Source organism: Ovis canadensis, chromosome 17, assembly GCF_042477335.2.
Source record: "Ovis canadensis isolate MfBH-ARS-UI-01 breed Bighorn chromosome 17, ARS-UI_OviCan_v2, whole genome shotgun sequence".
In the NCBI taxonomy this organism is placed as follows: Eukaryota; Metazoa; Chordata; class Mammalia; order Artiodactyla; family Bovidae; genus Ovis; species Ovis canadensis.
The window spans coordinates 61792795-61808502 of NC_091261.1; the positions used below are offsets into that span (position 1 = coordinate 61792795).

The 15708-nt window shown below is 58.6% G+C and overlaps 1 protein-coding gene across 33 annotated transcripts in view; it reads left to right on the top strand.

The window, feature by feature from the left end:
* Positions 1 to 15708, top strand: part of NCOR2 (nuclear receptor corepressor 2) — a 236371-nt gene that overhangs the window by 188297 nt on the left and 32366 nt on the right. For 26 of the 33 annotated variants that reach the window (XM_069557629.1, XM_069557621.1, XM_069557643.1 and 23 more), the window contains 4 exons: positions 2844 to 2894; positions 3984 to 4617; positions 11618 to 11738; positions 12896 to 13067. In XM_069557629.1, coding sequence (XP_069413730.1) covers positions 2844 to 2894; positions 3984 to 4617; positions 11618 to 11738; positions 12896 to 13067 — 978 coding nt within the window. The remainder of the gene's footprint in view (positions 1 to 2843; positions 2895 to 3983; positions 4618 to 11617; positions 11739 to 12895; positions 13068 to 15708) is intronic. The other 7 variants (XM_069557639.1, XM_069557645.1, XM_069557651.1 and 4 more) reach the window with 2 other exon arrangements.

Below are 15708 nucleotides of genomic sequence, written 5' to 3' on the forward strand. Positions count from 1 at the left end.
GAGAATCCCATGGACAGAGGTGTCTGGTGGGCTACAGTCCATGGGGTTGCAGAGAGTCAGGACACGACTGAGCGACCAATATTTTTCAACTTGACCAATGTAAGCAGAACGAATACCGCTGGTCGATAAGTATTCAAAAGTTATGTAATTATGCTTCACTTTGCTCCCAAGTGTCCGAATTTGAATGATAAACTGCACAGCCCCCAGCTTTCTGCCTGGGGCACTGAGGCTGGGGGCAGTTGCACCAGGCACCCCAGAGTTGCGTCGTCGGCCTGGATCTTAGATGAATTCTGCCACCTGGTGAGGGGCTGCTAAAGAGAGAGTGAGAATTAATATTTAAATTTTGCTCTCAGTTCTGCCCACTTCTCAAAAGAATTTCAACTGCACAAGATGGTCACTCAGCTTTGGAGCCTGGCCCCCATGTAACACCCGGCTCCACTATGCAAATAGCATTTATAGATGTGGAAGTCACACGAGGCTGCCCAAGGGCAGGCTTGCATCCCTGGTCACTGATTACTCTGCCTTTGGCCCCCAGTCCCCTCCCTTTTACTTGCTCTACATCAGTCCCTCAAGGCATGACAACCCTGAAGACCCCCACACACAACACCTCTGAAGGCCCCCGCCCCCCGCTTCACTAAATGTGTCTGCTTCTCCTACCATCCTGCCAGCCAGAACTCCCCAGCGGGGCCTCAGGTTCTTAGTGAAGGGACCCTCCTCTCCTCCCGTCCCGTCTCCTGCCCAGGTTTCCCTCCTGTCGCTCCTATCTGCCTGCCCCTGCATTTAAACTCCCAAACTTCTGCCAGCATTTGCAAGGAAGGTGTAAATCACCCCTGGCTCTGTAAGCAAGACATGCAAATAAATCCAAGTTATGCCAGGCTGCAGGGCATTCACCAGCCCGAATCCTACTTCCAGGTTGAAAAGGAAGAATCGGCCCATTTGGTTGTTGTGGTCTTACTTTGGGGGTGACCTGGGGTGCTGAGTCTGGCCTCCTCACCAGCGCTGGGTCTCTCCAGGCCAGGTTGGCTAGAGGCCTGACCAGTTTCTGATGGAAGGCTCCAAATCCCTCAGGTCATTGAATTCTGAGTCCTGGGTTTGTAACCAGGAAAAGGGAACCTGGGGAGCAGGAACCCACTCTCCTCTTTAAATATCTTCCTGGCTGTGTGTGGGCAGGATGCAGGCTTGGTGGGAAAGTTAAAGGAAGCCAGACTTTGGCTCAGCATTAAAAGCAGAACAGATGCTGCCCAGTTAGAGAATTTTGAGGTAGTGAGTTCCCTGTCCCCTGATGGTTCACACTCCCTATCAAAGATGGGAGATGGGCATTCTTGGCTGGTGACCCAGGGCTTCTGTGACCACCTGGCGGCCTGGAGCACATCACGGGAGGCAGTTAAGAAGATTCTGCCCAAAGGCACCAGGTGACAGCCCCATCTTACAGATGAGGAAACCGAGGCCTCATGTGGGGAGGGAAAGGAGAATTACTCACATAAGGTGTCACGTAGCTGGTAGACTTGGAATCTGCCAATCCGACTGGCATTTGCTGTGTAAACCTGTCCCTTGTGACCAGGATAGGGGAGGAGAGGTAGGTCCCGGGTTAGGGCCTGAGGTCTCTCCAGTGGAACCATCTAGAATATCCCAACAGCACCACAGACCCCTCCAGAGGGTAGGCAGCAAGGGCCTTGTATCCAGGCTGGAGATGAGTCCAGGGGAAGGGGGAACGATCCATTTGACCCTGTAGTTTCTCCAGTAAAGACTGTGCTTGTAATAAAGAGCATCAGCCTTGAATTATTCCCTTTAATCATCACAACAGCCTAACAGGTACTGTCATCACCCCATTTAATAAACAAGGACTCTGAGACACAGGAAAGTTATCCAAGGAAGCCAGTTGGCCTGTTCGGGGACCAAGATTTAAACTTGTCAGAAATACTGATTCTTGGGCCCCGCCTTTACCGACTGAGTGAGAAATGTTTTAGGAGTAGGCCCAGCCATCTGAGTCTTCACGACCCTCAGGCACGCTTATGCCTGAGAATCCCTGACAGAGATAAGCTGCTGAGTAAGGGAGAGAGCCAGGCGTAAACCACTCATTTTGTAGATGAACACACAGGCTCTGGGGCTGAGCCATTTGTCCAGAGGACCTCAGTGCTGGCCCCCTTCGTCCTGTGGTCTGACAATGTGAAAAGAGGGAGTGACATTGCCGAAGTCAGAAGATTGGGTCAGGAACCCCATGGTGAGGGATACAGGATGTTGGGGTCAACCGTCTCCTGCCCCCATGCAGTGTGGCCTGGGACAAGTGACTCAACCTCTCTGTTTCCTCATCTGCAAAGCAGAGTGGTGATGATCGTCTCTAACTTAGAGGTTATTGAGAGTGAGTTGTGTGTGTGAAGCACTTTGCCCAGAGCCCAACACCAACAGAGCAAGCCTGTGTTGCTGTTGTTGGGATGGTCATTTCTGGGAGGAGTAGCCTTTGCTCTGGGCCTTGAAGGGAGGCAAGAGACAGGAGAGGTGGGAGTCTGGGGGCAGTAAAGGCTGAAAGAAGTGTTTTTGTAGGGCACTGGCAGCCCCTGCTGGCCTGGCTCTGCATCTGAGGGGTGAGACAGGGCCAGGCAGCCCCAAAGGCCTCTCCCTCCAGCCCTGCCCCTCTCTGAGGCCAGCACCCCACCCCTAGGAGCCTGGAGCCGGGAACCAGAGAAGGCCAGTGACTTGTCCAAGGACACCCAGGAGTGTTCTGGGCTGCAGGCTTTCGGGACCAGGTTGTAGGTCCTCCCTGCCTGCCTGGCCCCAAATCCTTCTCCCTCCCCACCTGCTGCTCATGTCACCTCGCTTCTAACCCTTCTCTCACTTCCTTCCAGCCTTACACGCCTCTGGGAACGAGGTCCCCAGAGGGGAATGCAGTGGCCCAGGTACGAATGTGGCCAGCTGGCCTTGGGGTGGGGTGGGGGTAGGGCCAGGCCAGGGTGGGGGTTGTCTACAAGGGCCCCACCTCTGGGAGCACACCTCTGCCTGTGAGCGCCACTGCTGGTGCCACCACTGCCTCTGTTCCCCCTCCTCAGTGTAGTGTCTGTTCCCCATGCTGTTCCCTGGCTCACACCTGCGGATCAGTGCACTCGACTTGACTGTTCTGTTGATTCCTTACTAGTGTGTCCACCTGTGACTCTTAACCCACTTACGTTTCCCCTACAGCAAGTGTGGGGGAGGGAGGTTTCAAATGTCCCCATTTTGTAGAAAGGGAGGAAAATTGAAACCCAAAGAAGGGAGAGGAGTCGTGGTTAAGGCTAAGGAGCCAGGCCTGGAGCTGAGGGCCCCTTTCCCTTCGTCTGTGCACATTGTCACTCGATCAGCACTTACTGTGCAGCTGCTGCAAGCCAGCCCTGTGGACAGCGGCCAGGGGCTGTAGCTGGTGTGGACCCTCTCCCTGGGAGCCCCTCCAGGCTCACTGGCCGCATTTTATGAGGACGACCTTCATGACACAGCAGCAGACAGTTAGGAGGTGTCACCCTGTGTGCCGCAGCCCCTGTGAGGTGGGAACTGTTCTCCCCACTCTACAGATGGGGAAAGCGGGTCCGGGAGGCCACTGTGTCAGCAGGGGCAGAGCCAGGGCTGCAGCTCCGATGAGAACAAGGCGACCCCAGAACGAAAGCCTGCACCCCTGGCTGCCCCTAGCCTGGCTCCGTAGGGTGCTGGCCACCCACCCAGCCACTCCGGGGATCGGAAGTTAACAGGTCCTGGGCTCCTCCAGGGTCAGCAGGTGGAGAGGGCAGCCAGAGGCGGACAGGGGTCTGGGAGGGGCCAGGCGGGCTGCCCAGGCGTGTAGGAGCCTCGGGGCTGTTTGGTGTCCAGGGATGGGACCGCGGCCTCCCGAACTCCTACCCAGAACCAGGCTACACAGTCAGGGTCATCGGGTGGTGAGAGGAGCGTGGGCAGGGCCCTGCCTGTCTCAAGCTTGAGCGGCCCCCGGCACTGCTCACCCCATCTTTGCTCTCTCCGCGCAGCCGCCGTCAACAACAGCTCCGACACCGAGAGCGTCCCCTCACCTCGCACCGAGGCCGCCAAGGACACGGGGCAGAATGGGCCCAAGCCACCGCCTGCCCCGGGCACGGATGCACCACCTCCCGAGCCTCCCACCCCGCCGCCCGAGGACACCCCGGCCCCCACCGAGCCCACCCCGGCCCCCGAAGCCACCAGCCCGCCCACACCCCCACCAGCACCCCAGTCGCCTGCCACGCCCCCTCCTGTGGTCCCCAAGGAGGAGAAGGAGGAAGAGGCCACAGCCGCCCCCTCAACCGAGGAGGGGGAAGAGCAGAAGCCCCCTGTGGCCCCAGAGCTGGCGGCCGATGTGGGCAAGGCCAAGATGGAGGAGCCAGGCGAGGCGCACCCCGTGGAGCCTGTCAAGAGTGAATGCGAGGAGGAGGCTGCCGGAGAGGGGCCTGACAAGGTGAAGGCGGGCCAGGAGGCCGCAGTGGAGGCTGTGCCTGAGGGGGCACTCAAGGTGGAGAAGAAGGAGGCCAGCGGCTCTGGGGCCAAAGGCCCCACGGCCAAGGGCTCAGGCGCCCCCCAGGACAGTGACTCCAGTGCCACCTGCAGCGCCGACGAGGTGGACGAGCCCGAGGGTGGCGACAAGAACAGGTGAGTGCGCCGGCTTTGTCGTCTCATTCTGTAAGCGCTTACTGAGCATCACCTGTGTACCGAGACAACGGCACACGAGGCCGATTCCACGCCTGCCCTCGGAGGGAGAGGGGCCGTCACTAAGGGTTCTCCATCTGGCAGGAATTCCGATGTTGGGACAGGGCAGCATCGATGGGGTGGGCCCCCATTAGCAGTGGCCTCTGAGCTGAGCCTGGGCAGGGAGGAGTAGGGTGACAATGAGTGTGGATTAGCTTCCAGAGCTGCCGCCACCAAGGGCCACCCCAGAGTCAAGGCATCGGCAGGGCCACTCCCCCGAAGGCTCCTTCCCGCCTCCTCCAGCCTCTGGTGGTGCTGGCCACCCTCAGCTTGTAGACGCGCCACTCTGTGGTCCCGTGACATTCTCTGCATGTGTCCCTGTGCCCGCATTTCCCTTTTGCCGTAAGGACGTCAGTCCTTGGATGAGGGTCCACCCTCAGGACCTCCTCTTAACTGCATCGCATCTGCAAAGAGCCTATTTCCAAAGAAGTTCACGTTCATAGGTATTTGGCTCTTAGGACTTGAACAGACTTGGAGAGACAAAGTTTTACCCTCAACATGGTGGGACCAGCAAGTGCAGAGGCCGGGGGTGGGGACTGAGCCTGCACGATTCAGCAAACCAGCCCGCCTTGCGGGGCCTCCGGGCTGGGTGGGTGGCTGCACTTTGTTCTCAGGACAGTGAGACCTCTCCAGCTTGTGCCTGTGACTTGGGGTGTGTTTCAGGCTCTGAAACTTGCCGGCTGTGTGAGGGGGGAGATTTAATGAGGGCCAGAGGGGCAGAGGGGTGCGCCTTGTGAGGCGGCCTTGGGGATGTCCTGGTGAGGCTGGTGGCGGTGGACATGGGGGCAAGTGGCAGATGCCCGGGATCCTGGCCGGTTCATGTTCTGCCCGCTGAGGGTCCCCGAGACCCCGGCCAGAGCGGAAGCCAGCAGGCCCCACTCAGGGCCCAGTGTGGGCAGCAAAGGGCAGGGCTGCGGAGATCCACGCCCGCTTGCATCTGGGCGGCTTAAGGAATTGTTTTCTAATGAGGCGGGCCGGTCATTTTTATTTTGACTGAAAACAGTGCAGTCTGTTTTCGCTCCTCTCACGTCTCTCGGAAAAGTTCTGGGCAGCGCGAGAAGGAGGAAAATCTGACTTTCAAATCCGACCGGTTCACTGGGAGCCGTTTCCTCTGCTCTGTGATTCACCTTGGGGCATGCGGAGATGGCAAATTCTAGAACGTTTCATGTGAAAACCGGACTTGGTCAGAGCTCGCTGGGTCCCCATGTGTTCGGTGAGCTACCTCTGGTTCCTGGCAGGACCCTCAGCCCACTTGTATGGCTCTTGGATAAGCAGAGGTCTGGCCAGCAGGTTTCTGGGGGCCTGGAGGTCCTAAGTTTCCTGCCCAGTGGGCACAGCTTGGAAAACAAGAGTTCACGGCGGCCTGATCTGCCGGGGAAGGCCCTGGGCCAGAGTCTCGCTCTTTGTGCCTGGGTAATGGGGTCAGGGTGGGCGGCTCCCCACCCTACTCCCTCTGGCCAGAGAGACAGTCATGGAAACACACGTTTCTGCTCTTAGCGGGAAGAGCGTTGAGCTCATGGGACAGCCACGCTGATAAGCGGCCTCCTGGAGTCTGTGTTTTGGGTACACATGGCCTGCCTGGGCTGGACACCTCGGAGGGTTGGCCTGGGTCCCAACAGCTTCCCCCTGGACCCCTCGGGCCAGGCCTGAAGCCCCACAGCCTACTTTCAGCCTCTCCCCACAACAGCCTCAGCCCCACCCAGGGACGTGTCTTTCTATCCCCCAGCTGGGTCTGGCTCCTGTCCACTCTTCCTGCCTGAGCGTCCAGCCTTCGGTCCCTCGGGAGCAGGAACCCTGGGCTGGGAGTCAGGACACCTGGTTTGTCACGCCCTCTGTGACCGAGGCCAGTCCCCCACCCTCAGGGTGAGGCTGGACTCAGGCCAGCCTCCTGACCTCTTCCTGGCTGGCAGTCCGCCACCCCTCCCTCCTGCCCCGGCCACGGCCGCACGGGGCCAGGCGGGCGCCGGAGGACGCAGGCGAGATGCGTCAGAGTGCGCCCTGGCAGCCAGCACCACCCCCCTCCACCACCCCAGAGAGATCGGTGGGCGACCCCAGGTCCTGGCCTCCTGCCCACAGCCCTGCCTCCCGCCTGGCAGTCTCAGCGCAGTGCACTGGGCGTCCCTGGACAAGACAGAAGATGCATTGCGTTCTGGCCCATGCCCGTACGGCTTTGGGAGAGAAAATCATATCCTGCTTTTTACTCTCCATTGCTTTCTGCCAGACAGCTCCGCCTGGGAGTTTTCTTGGCCAGCGGCCAGAGATAGTGGCTTTGATTGCAGAGCCTTGAGTTTGCCTGCCTCCGCCTGTTCCGTTTCCCAGAGACGGTGTTGGGCACTTTCTGGCAGGGCTGGGCCTTCATAAGTGCCTTGCCCTGGACCTCAGTTTTTTCATCCACAGGATGGGTGTGGGTATCCCCACTTACGGGCTGCTTGAGAGAATAATGGAGTTCCGAGCCCCCAGTAAGATGCCCAATGAAAGGAGTTGTTCCCTTCCTTTGGAACTCCTTCAGGAGCCCCCAAAGTTCACTCCATGAGGAGGATGGAATGTAGTTGCTTCCGCTGAGCCCCTGGAATTTCAAAAGAATGTAACAGCAATTTCTCCTTCATTTCTCTATTCTGTAAATGATTAACTAGGCACCAGGGTGTGCCAGGTACCATCCTGAGCTCAAGGCGAGCAGCAACAAATGAGGTCCTGGCTCCAGGGAGCTTACATTTCACTGGGAGCGATTAGTACGGAATTGGAACAGCAATGGAATAAAGGGAATGCTCGTGTGATAAGTGAACAAGGGAGAGATTGGTTATGGAGGGAGTGTGACTTGCCTGAGGAGGTGACATTGAAAGATGATGGGAACACAGAGTATGAGACACGGAGGGAAAGTCGGCAGAGAGAATGGCCACTGCAAAGATCCTATGGCCTCACGAGCTTGTGTTCGGTAGATGGCAAAGAGGCCTGTGGCAGAGAGCAGAGCGAGTGAGGGAAGGGGGAGAGGGCACGAGAGGAGGTCACAGAGGTGGGCAGAGTCCTGGCTCTACCTGGCCCCACAGGGCCCCGGGGGTTGACGCGAGGAGTGGGGTTTTATCTTGGGAGCGTGGGAAACCAGCATGACCATGCCGTTGTGAATCTGCACGATCCTGCCTTCCCAGCCCCAGCCTGGCAGCCGGGATTATCCCAGCCCAGCGATAATGAGGAATCTGGGGAGGGGGCTCAGCAGAGAAGGGACATGCTGTTGTAGACCCAGCGTCCCCTGGGCCCCTGCCCCCTCCCCAGCCCTGGTCTTCCGGGGCGGGAAGCAAACCCGCAGGGACAAGGAGACGGCCCAGGCCGCTCAGCACTAGGCGTTGTTGTCATGGCTTCCTGTGCCTCCCCGTGTCCTGCCCACAGGACAGTCACTGGAGGGAGCGACTGTTCTCATACCCATTTTACAGGTGAGGAAACCGAGTCAGGCACAGTTGGTCAAGTCACCTGGCCAGTGGTGGGATTTAAACTGGGAGGTGGAGTCTTGAGCTTCAGGGTTAGGGGGCAAGGCCCCAGCTGCTCCCAGCCGAGTTGCCGGCTTCCCCCGCCACCCAGCTTCCCCCCAACCCCCGCCCCTGCCCCTCCCGGCCCAGGTCACGTGCACAGTGCCAGGCTCCGAGAGCCCCTACCCTGCTCTGGTCTCTGAGGAGGAAAATAAACGCCCTGTCTTCCAAGAAAACAAAGGAAAGAGAACAGAGGGAGGGCGAGACTATGAGGAGAGCTCCTGGGGTGGTGGCTCCTGCCGCTGTGGAGGTGGGATGAGGCAGTTTGGGGGCCACGTGAGTGCCAGGCATCTTCCGGCCCCTCGGCGTGGTGGGGAGGCTCAGGCCCCTCGGGCTTGTTAGAGACCAGGCTCCAGGCCCTTGCTCTTGGATGCTGCCCTCTTTACAGTGAGCGGTCAGGCGACTGTCATCTTGTCAGCTGTGAAGTACTGTGCCCGTGGCTGCAGCCCCCACTGAGCTCTTGCCTCCCTGGGTGGGGTCGGGGGGACTCAAGAGAGAGGGGTCTGGGCCTCCATGCACACCCCCAGCTGGTGACTGCTGAGGGCGTTTGAGGATGATCCCTGCTCCCCTCCAATCTGCCTGCCCCCTGCCTGGACAGGAACCAGAGGGGAACCAGGGCAGGGCAAAGGCCCTAGTTTGCTGACAGTCAGAGTGAGACACAGACACCTGGCTTCTTATTTGTATCATAAAAGCATATTTTGTGTCCCTATAAAATTATATTTACACAGATATAAAAGTTTATATTTTAACCTTAAAATTTGCATTTTCAAATATTTTATACAATAGATAATAGTATAGCATTATTACTTTATTGTTCATGGAAACAATATACTTAATATATCAAACCCTTGATTTTGTGGTCAGCAAGGAGTATATTATCTTTTCCTTGTAACAGCTTTACTGAGACATAATTCACAAGCCATACAATTCAGCCGTTGAAGTGTGATTTTTTTTTTTTTAGTACATTCACAGAGTTATGTAATCATCAGCACTGTTTAATTCCAGGATATTGTCAACTACCCCAGAAAGAAACCCCAGGCCATTAGCTGTCAGTCCTTATCCCCCACCCCCTGGCACCCGCTCATCTTATCTTCTGTGTCTATGGATTTGCCTCTTGGGGGAATTTCATGTAATTGGAATCACGCAGTACGTGGCCTTTTGCAACTGGCTTCTTGTGCTCAGCATCGTGTTTCTGAGGTTCATCCAAGTTGTGGCCTGGAGTCATTCTTTTTGGCTGAGTAATATTCCACTGTATGGACATACCACATTTTGTTTATCCATTTCACCTGGTTTTGGACGTGAGGGTTGCTTCCACCTTTTGGCTTTTGCAGATAGTGGCTGCTATGATCTTCCGTGAACGGTTGGTGTGTAGGTGTGTGTGTGTCTATTCTCACGAGGGTATGCCCAGCAGTGCAAATGCTGGGCCCTGGATTGACTCTAATGCACTTCCTGAGGAAATGCCAGAGCATTTTCAGAAGGGCTACAGTGTATTCACTCTTAAGTTTACAAATACAAGTTGATTTAAGTGGACAGTGATAACTAGTTGCAAGAGGAGGGGAGCAAGGCTGGGCTGGTGACATTTGAAGCCAATGGTGAGGGGTACAGGACAAGTGAGAGCATCGGTTCTTGGACCTGGTCAGGGTGCTTTGGCCTAAGGGTAGAGGGCCAAACGAGGCTGGGCCTGGGTCTCCGGGGGAGTAAGGATGGGCAGCCACCAGAGGAGAGGCCTCCAGTGGTCCTGGGAGCCTGAGCAGGATCCGGAGAGGTCGAGAGAGGTGAGGACGGCAGGGAGGGTGAGCTGGTCAGGAGGACTGTGAAGCCCAGCTGAGCATGAAGTCAGTCTGACCTCGGAGCCTGGCGCCACTTGCATGCAGTGGGCAGCCCCAGGGGTGTCGCCAAGACTGTCTCTGCTCAGCTGAGCGTGTGGCAGATGTGGGCAGAGGGTCAGCACCTGAGGGACTGGCTTGTCACGGGCCACGGTCCTGTCACCGCAGAGAGCGGGGGTCCCCCTCGGCTGCACGTCATGCGTCTGTCCTACACTGCTGTCGGGAAGGCACATGATCCGCTCTTGGCATCCGGCAGCCAGCTCTGGGTGGCGTGAGCTGCACCCTGGCTATCACAGATCTTACCTGGAAGGCAGGGGCTGTACCGACAGTCTGCACGTGGCATCAGCCAGGATGGTCACGGCACACACTAGGGGCTGTGCCCACAGGACCCTCAGGCTTCGCTGACCTGTCTTGTGATTCTCCCTCCTGGTTGAATCCTGCTGACGTGCACACTGATTCCCTCAGACCTGCTGTGTCTTCAGGGAATGGTGGTCCCAGGTGGGACTCGAGAGCTGGGCAGGAACCCGGCAGCCCCGGTGCAGGGGTGAGGGGCTCTGAGGCTGGGGCTCTGAGCTTCTGCCCTTGAGACCTCGTGCCAGCTGGTGAACCAGACGGGGCTTGTGGCATGGCACCGGGCCAGGGCTGTTGTGTCCTGGAAATCCCTGAAGACCTTTCAAGGAGGGGACACTGGTGAGCAGCTCTGGAGCCACGTCCCAGGGCAGCCTCTGCCCCGGGCACCCGAGGCACTGTAGCTCTTCCCTGGGGTGACCCCAGCCCTGGCATCCCACCATGTTTTAGCCCCCTGCCCTTCCTGCCCGCCTCTGTGCACCCATGTGCAGACACGGCGCGCGCGCGCGCACACACACACACACACACACACCGTGCACCCTTAGCAGGTTGCTGCCCTGTTCTGCATGTCAGCAGCAGATAGACGTGACCTTGCTTTAAAGGACAAGCCACCTGCAGGCCCAGCCCAGCACTTATGGCTGCAGGGCGGGCGGTGTACACGCTGACCCCCCGCCCGCAGAGCTTGCGCCCGGTTAGCCAAGATTCCAGTTAGCCACGCATTCTGGTTGAGTGGGAGGGTGCTCCAGTCCTCGTCTCCAGTAAGCAGGGCCCACTCAGCACCATACCTCAGGCCCCTACCCTGGGGCCTGAGCCTCTCATACTTGGGTGATGAGTCATCTCCCTGAATCTCTTAAGCCTCCCCAGCCTTAATCACGTTGATTCTTGGGTTTCCCAGCAGCTTCCCAAGGGCCAGTCGTGGTACGGGCCCTGAGTGTGGGCTTCTCTGGGACTTCCCTTGTCCTGGGCCATCTCAGGAGCGTTTGAGCCTCTGGGCTGGGGTGGGAGGGGTCTTGGTCCCTTGTGGGGCCTGAATGGAGCAGAGGAGGGAGAGAGGAGCCCCCACCCTGACCCCAGGTCTCCCCGGCGCTGGACATTCGCCTCCTTCTGGTGGCACCCCCAGCCACATCATCCAGGCAGGAGCCAGGAGAGGCTGTGAGCCCATGGACCTGACACTGGTTTCCCCATCCCCCCTGCCGTCCCCCCTGCCACCAGGCTCCTGTCACCACGGCCCAGCCTCCTCACCCCGACCAGTGACACCAGGACCAACGCCTCGCCCCAGAAGCCGCTGGACCTGAAACAGCTGAAGCAGCGGGCAGCCGCCATCCCCCCTATCGTGAGTCCCGGGCCCGCCTCCCATGACCCAGGACCCCCACCCAGCCAGGACCCGCAGAGCCCCCGTGACCTTTACTTCCTGTTGGGGAGACAATAAATCAGGCTGATCGCAGGCCAGGGAGGTGGAGGCCCGGCACCTGCAGCCCCTCGCTTCCCACCACCTCCTGTTTCCTATAGAAATCCTCATGGAGACAGGCAGGAACAGTAGGGGGGCTGGGGGCCCCCAAAGTTCCCAGCCTACAGGTCTCCTCCCTCTGGCTTCCCAGCCTGGCAGCTCTCACCGTGCCACCTCTGCCTGCCGAGGGTTCTCCGGAGCCCCCCCAACCAGGCAGGAAGCCCCCCACTGTCACAACACCTCAAAGAGGAGGGCGGGGCCCCACCAGTTAACTTGAGACCCTCTGCAGGGGTTGGGGGGTTGTCCAGAAGATTCTCCAGGCCAAGCAGGAGGATCCTCAGAGGTGCCATAATTGTAACGGCTCAGTCATTGGTGGCACTAGTGGTAAAGAACCCGCCTGCCAATGCAGGAGACGTAAGAGATGCGGGTTCGATCCCTGGGTTGGGAAGATCCCCCTGGAGGAGGGCATGGCAACCCACTCCAGTATTCTTGCCTGGGAAATCCCATGGACAGAGGAGCCTGGCGGGCTACAGTCCATAGGGTGGCCAAGAGTTGAACACGACTGAAGCGACTTAGCACACTCACATAGTCATTGCCCTCTCCCAGGACATGAGCCTGGCCTTCCCGTGCACCTGGGGGCTGGGGGCTGAAAGACTCTGAGCTGACCAGGGCTTTTTGAGTGAGGGGCACAAGGAGTGCCAGTCTGTGCTGCCTGCTCCCCACAGCTGGGCACTGTCCCATTTGTCAGCTCTGATCTCTCTAAAACCCCGAGAAATTTGGGGAAGGGGGAAGGGGCTAGGGGCAGGATAATGAGGGCTCCCAATCCACAGCCAGGCACCCGGGATGGCTGGGCATACCCCCTACACTATGCACAAAGCCCTCCCTTCCTGGCCCTCAAGCCATGTGCCCTTGGGCGTGTTGTTACCTCTCCTGGGCCTCAGTTTTGAGGCTGGTCCCACGCAGGGGGCCTGGAAGGCTTTCCCTAATCTCTAGGACCTGCAGACAGCCTGTAAAGATGCTTTCTCCTCCTGGCTTTCCCCCAGCAGGTCACCAAAGTCCATGAGCCGCCCCGGGAGGAAGCAGCTCCCTCTAAGCCAGCTCCCCCTGCCCCCCCACCGTCGCAGCACCTGCAGCCGGAGAGCGACACCCCCCAGCCGCCCAGCAGCAGCCCTCGAGGCAAAAGCAGGAGTCCTGTGCCTCCTGCCGAGAAGGAGGGTAAGTGTTTGTCACTGGCTGAGGGAGTCAGAGGGAGAGGGGGCTGATGGGCGGGCATAAGGGGCCTTTTGTGTATGCCAGCAGCTGTTCCCAGCTCCAAGGCTGTGCTGGTAGGACAGGCCAAGTTAATGAGTGAAACACGTGGGAGTGAGGCAGTAGGGGGTGGTGGGGACTGCAGCATGGAGCACTTACGCTCTTTCTGAAGTGGGCTCATGTTGCCTCAGCCAAGAGTCACCACGTGGCAATTCAGGCCTGGGGTTGTGGGTTGTTCTTTCAGAGAAGCTAGAAATCCGTCTTTTCATGTGAAATCTTAAGAGTTTCTCAACATTGGCAACTTCTCAAAATTTCCACAAGCTTTGTGCGTATACGAAAACACGTCTGTGGCTGTTTCTGGTTGCATGTGATTCAGTCCACACGTGAGCTTCTAGAACCATGAGGCTCAGCGCCAGCTGGCAACAACTCTTGGCCTGGGCAGGAAGCACTGCCCTCTCCAGCTTTCACCCTGACCTTATTCCAGGCCGAGGTCACTGGGTTCACTGGGGAGCCAGTGAGTGATTCCCCGAGCAGCTGTGTTACAGCAACTGCCCGGGGCATGCTTTACTGTCACCACATGAAGTTCAAGGTCAGGAGACAGGTGGGGTCTGGTTTCTTGTTCTCTGGATCTTCTATCTCTGCCCCACTCCCCACCGGCCCCAAGAAGTCTCAAGCCTGTATCCCTAAGGGACACCCCTCCCAGATCAGCCTGTCACAGCACAAGCAATGGGGGCTGACCCCCTCCCTCCAAAGGCTCCCCCCATGCTGTGCTAGCCCAGGCTCCTGAGGGCTGCTCTAGGGGTCCGAGGGCAGCAGGACCCCAGGCACTGCCACTGTCCAACATAGCCACAGACTCGGTGGCCAGGGCCATATGCGCCATCACCTCGAGCAACTTCTGGTACGGCATCTTGCCGTCTCTAGAAAGTCAGGCTGGCCCTTGGCCATGGACCTCCCTGAGGGCGGTGCTGTGTGTCTGAGGACAAAAGCAGGGCTGTCCCTAAAGGAGGCCAGCTCCACACGTCCCAAGTGACAGCGGTCTGCCAGACACCTCCTGGCTAATCGGCCTACCCCCACCTATCTCCCTGCGGCTACCTTCACCTGCCATAGGAAGTCTCAGATGCCACCCACGTGGACGGGCATGCATCCATCCAGCGTGTGGCCAGGGGATCAGGACATGTGTTGAACACCCACCATTGCCAAGCACTACCCCTGGGTAGTGTGGATCTGGCAGTGAGCAGGGTGAACTTCCTCTTCCGGGCAGCCGCCCTTCTTGTGAATGAGAGTATGTTAAGCAGGGGAACACATAAGGAAGCAAGATGACCTCAGGGTAGTTCATGGAACGAACGAGACAAAATGGGGTGAGTGATGAGGGGCTCAGGGAAGGGGTCTCTGAGACCAGGATAAGGCAGTGGTGGGGAGATCTGGGGGAAGGGCATTCCAGGCACCGGGAACAGCATGTGCAAAGGCCCTGGGGTAGGAACAAGCTTGGTGTGTCGGTGGAGCTCCCAAGAGGTCATGGTGGCTGGGGAGAGGGGAGGGGAGGATGGGGGATGGGGACCAGATTGTGTAGGGCCTTGTAGGCTATGGTGCTATGGACCTTTGGTCTCGGGTGTAGGAAAAGAAAGCCTTTGCAAAAGGGACTTTCAGGGTGTATGTATGTGTTTGTTGGGGACTGAGGAGAGGTCAGGCTGTCCGATTTCTATTTTGAAAAGATCTCTTTTCCTCTGACCATTGTTGGGAAGAAAGGGCTACAGGGAGTTGTGGGCAGATGGAGGAGGGCACAGCGCTGTTCCTGGCCAGCAGTGGTGGCAGTCTGGACTATATGGGTGACTGTGGAGATGGAAGGAAGGTGGGGGTGCCTTGGAATTTTGTTTCAGAGGCAAAGCCAGTGGAACCTGCTGAGGAACCTAAGTGTGGGGTTGAAAGCAGGGTGTCAACTGCCTCCTGGGACCCTGCCGGTCACCCACGCTGGGCCCGGGACTCCCCATGGGTGGGGGTGCGGTTTGCTGGGCAAGAGTGTAGTGTGAGACATGGGGTCTGGTCTGGAAGGACATTCGAGGGCCAGGGCACTAGCCCAGGGCAAGGTAGCTGCATGGCAACGTCAGGGGCCCACACAGCCTTGGCCAGCACCAGATCTGAGCCAGGTCAGGCTGTGCTTGGGTGGCTGGACACCGCACAGGGCCAGGCAGAGCCTGCTGGGACGGGTCACAGGCCCTGTCCCGGGAGAAGGTGAGCCACCTCCCCCCTGGTCTCTGAGTCTGGCGTTCGGCCGGTTGGCACGGGCGGAGGGCCGCGCCGTTTCCTGGAATCGCTCGGCAGCACCAGAGATGGCGCACCTGCCATCGGGTATGGTGGCCTGCCCTGCGGCTAGCACCCTTAGGCACATGCATGAACTTGACACCCAGCTCGACCTCTCTCTGGTCTCTCCCGCTCCCCTGCCCCCTGGCTCCGCCCACTCCCTCGGGCTCCCCAGGCCCAGCTGGAGGAACAGGTTGTCTCTCCAGGCTCTCAGCCACCCGCCCAGCCTGGCCAGGGCCCAAGTTTCCCTTCCAGCACCGGAGGCCTCCTGCCCCCTCCCACCACAGCTGCGGCTGAGCTGGAGAGAGCA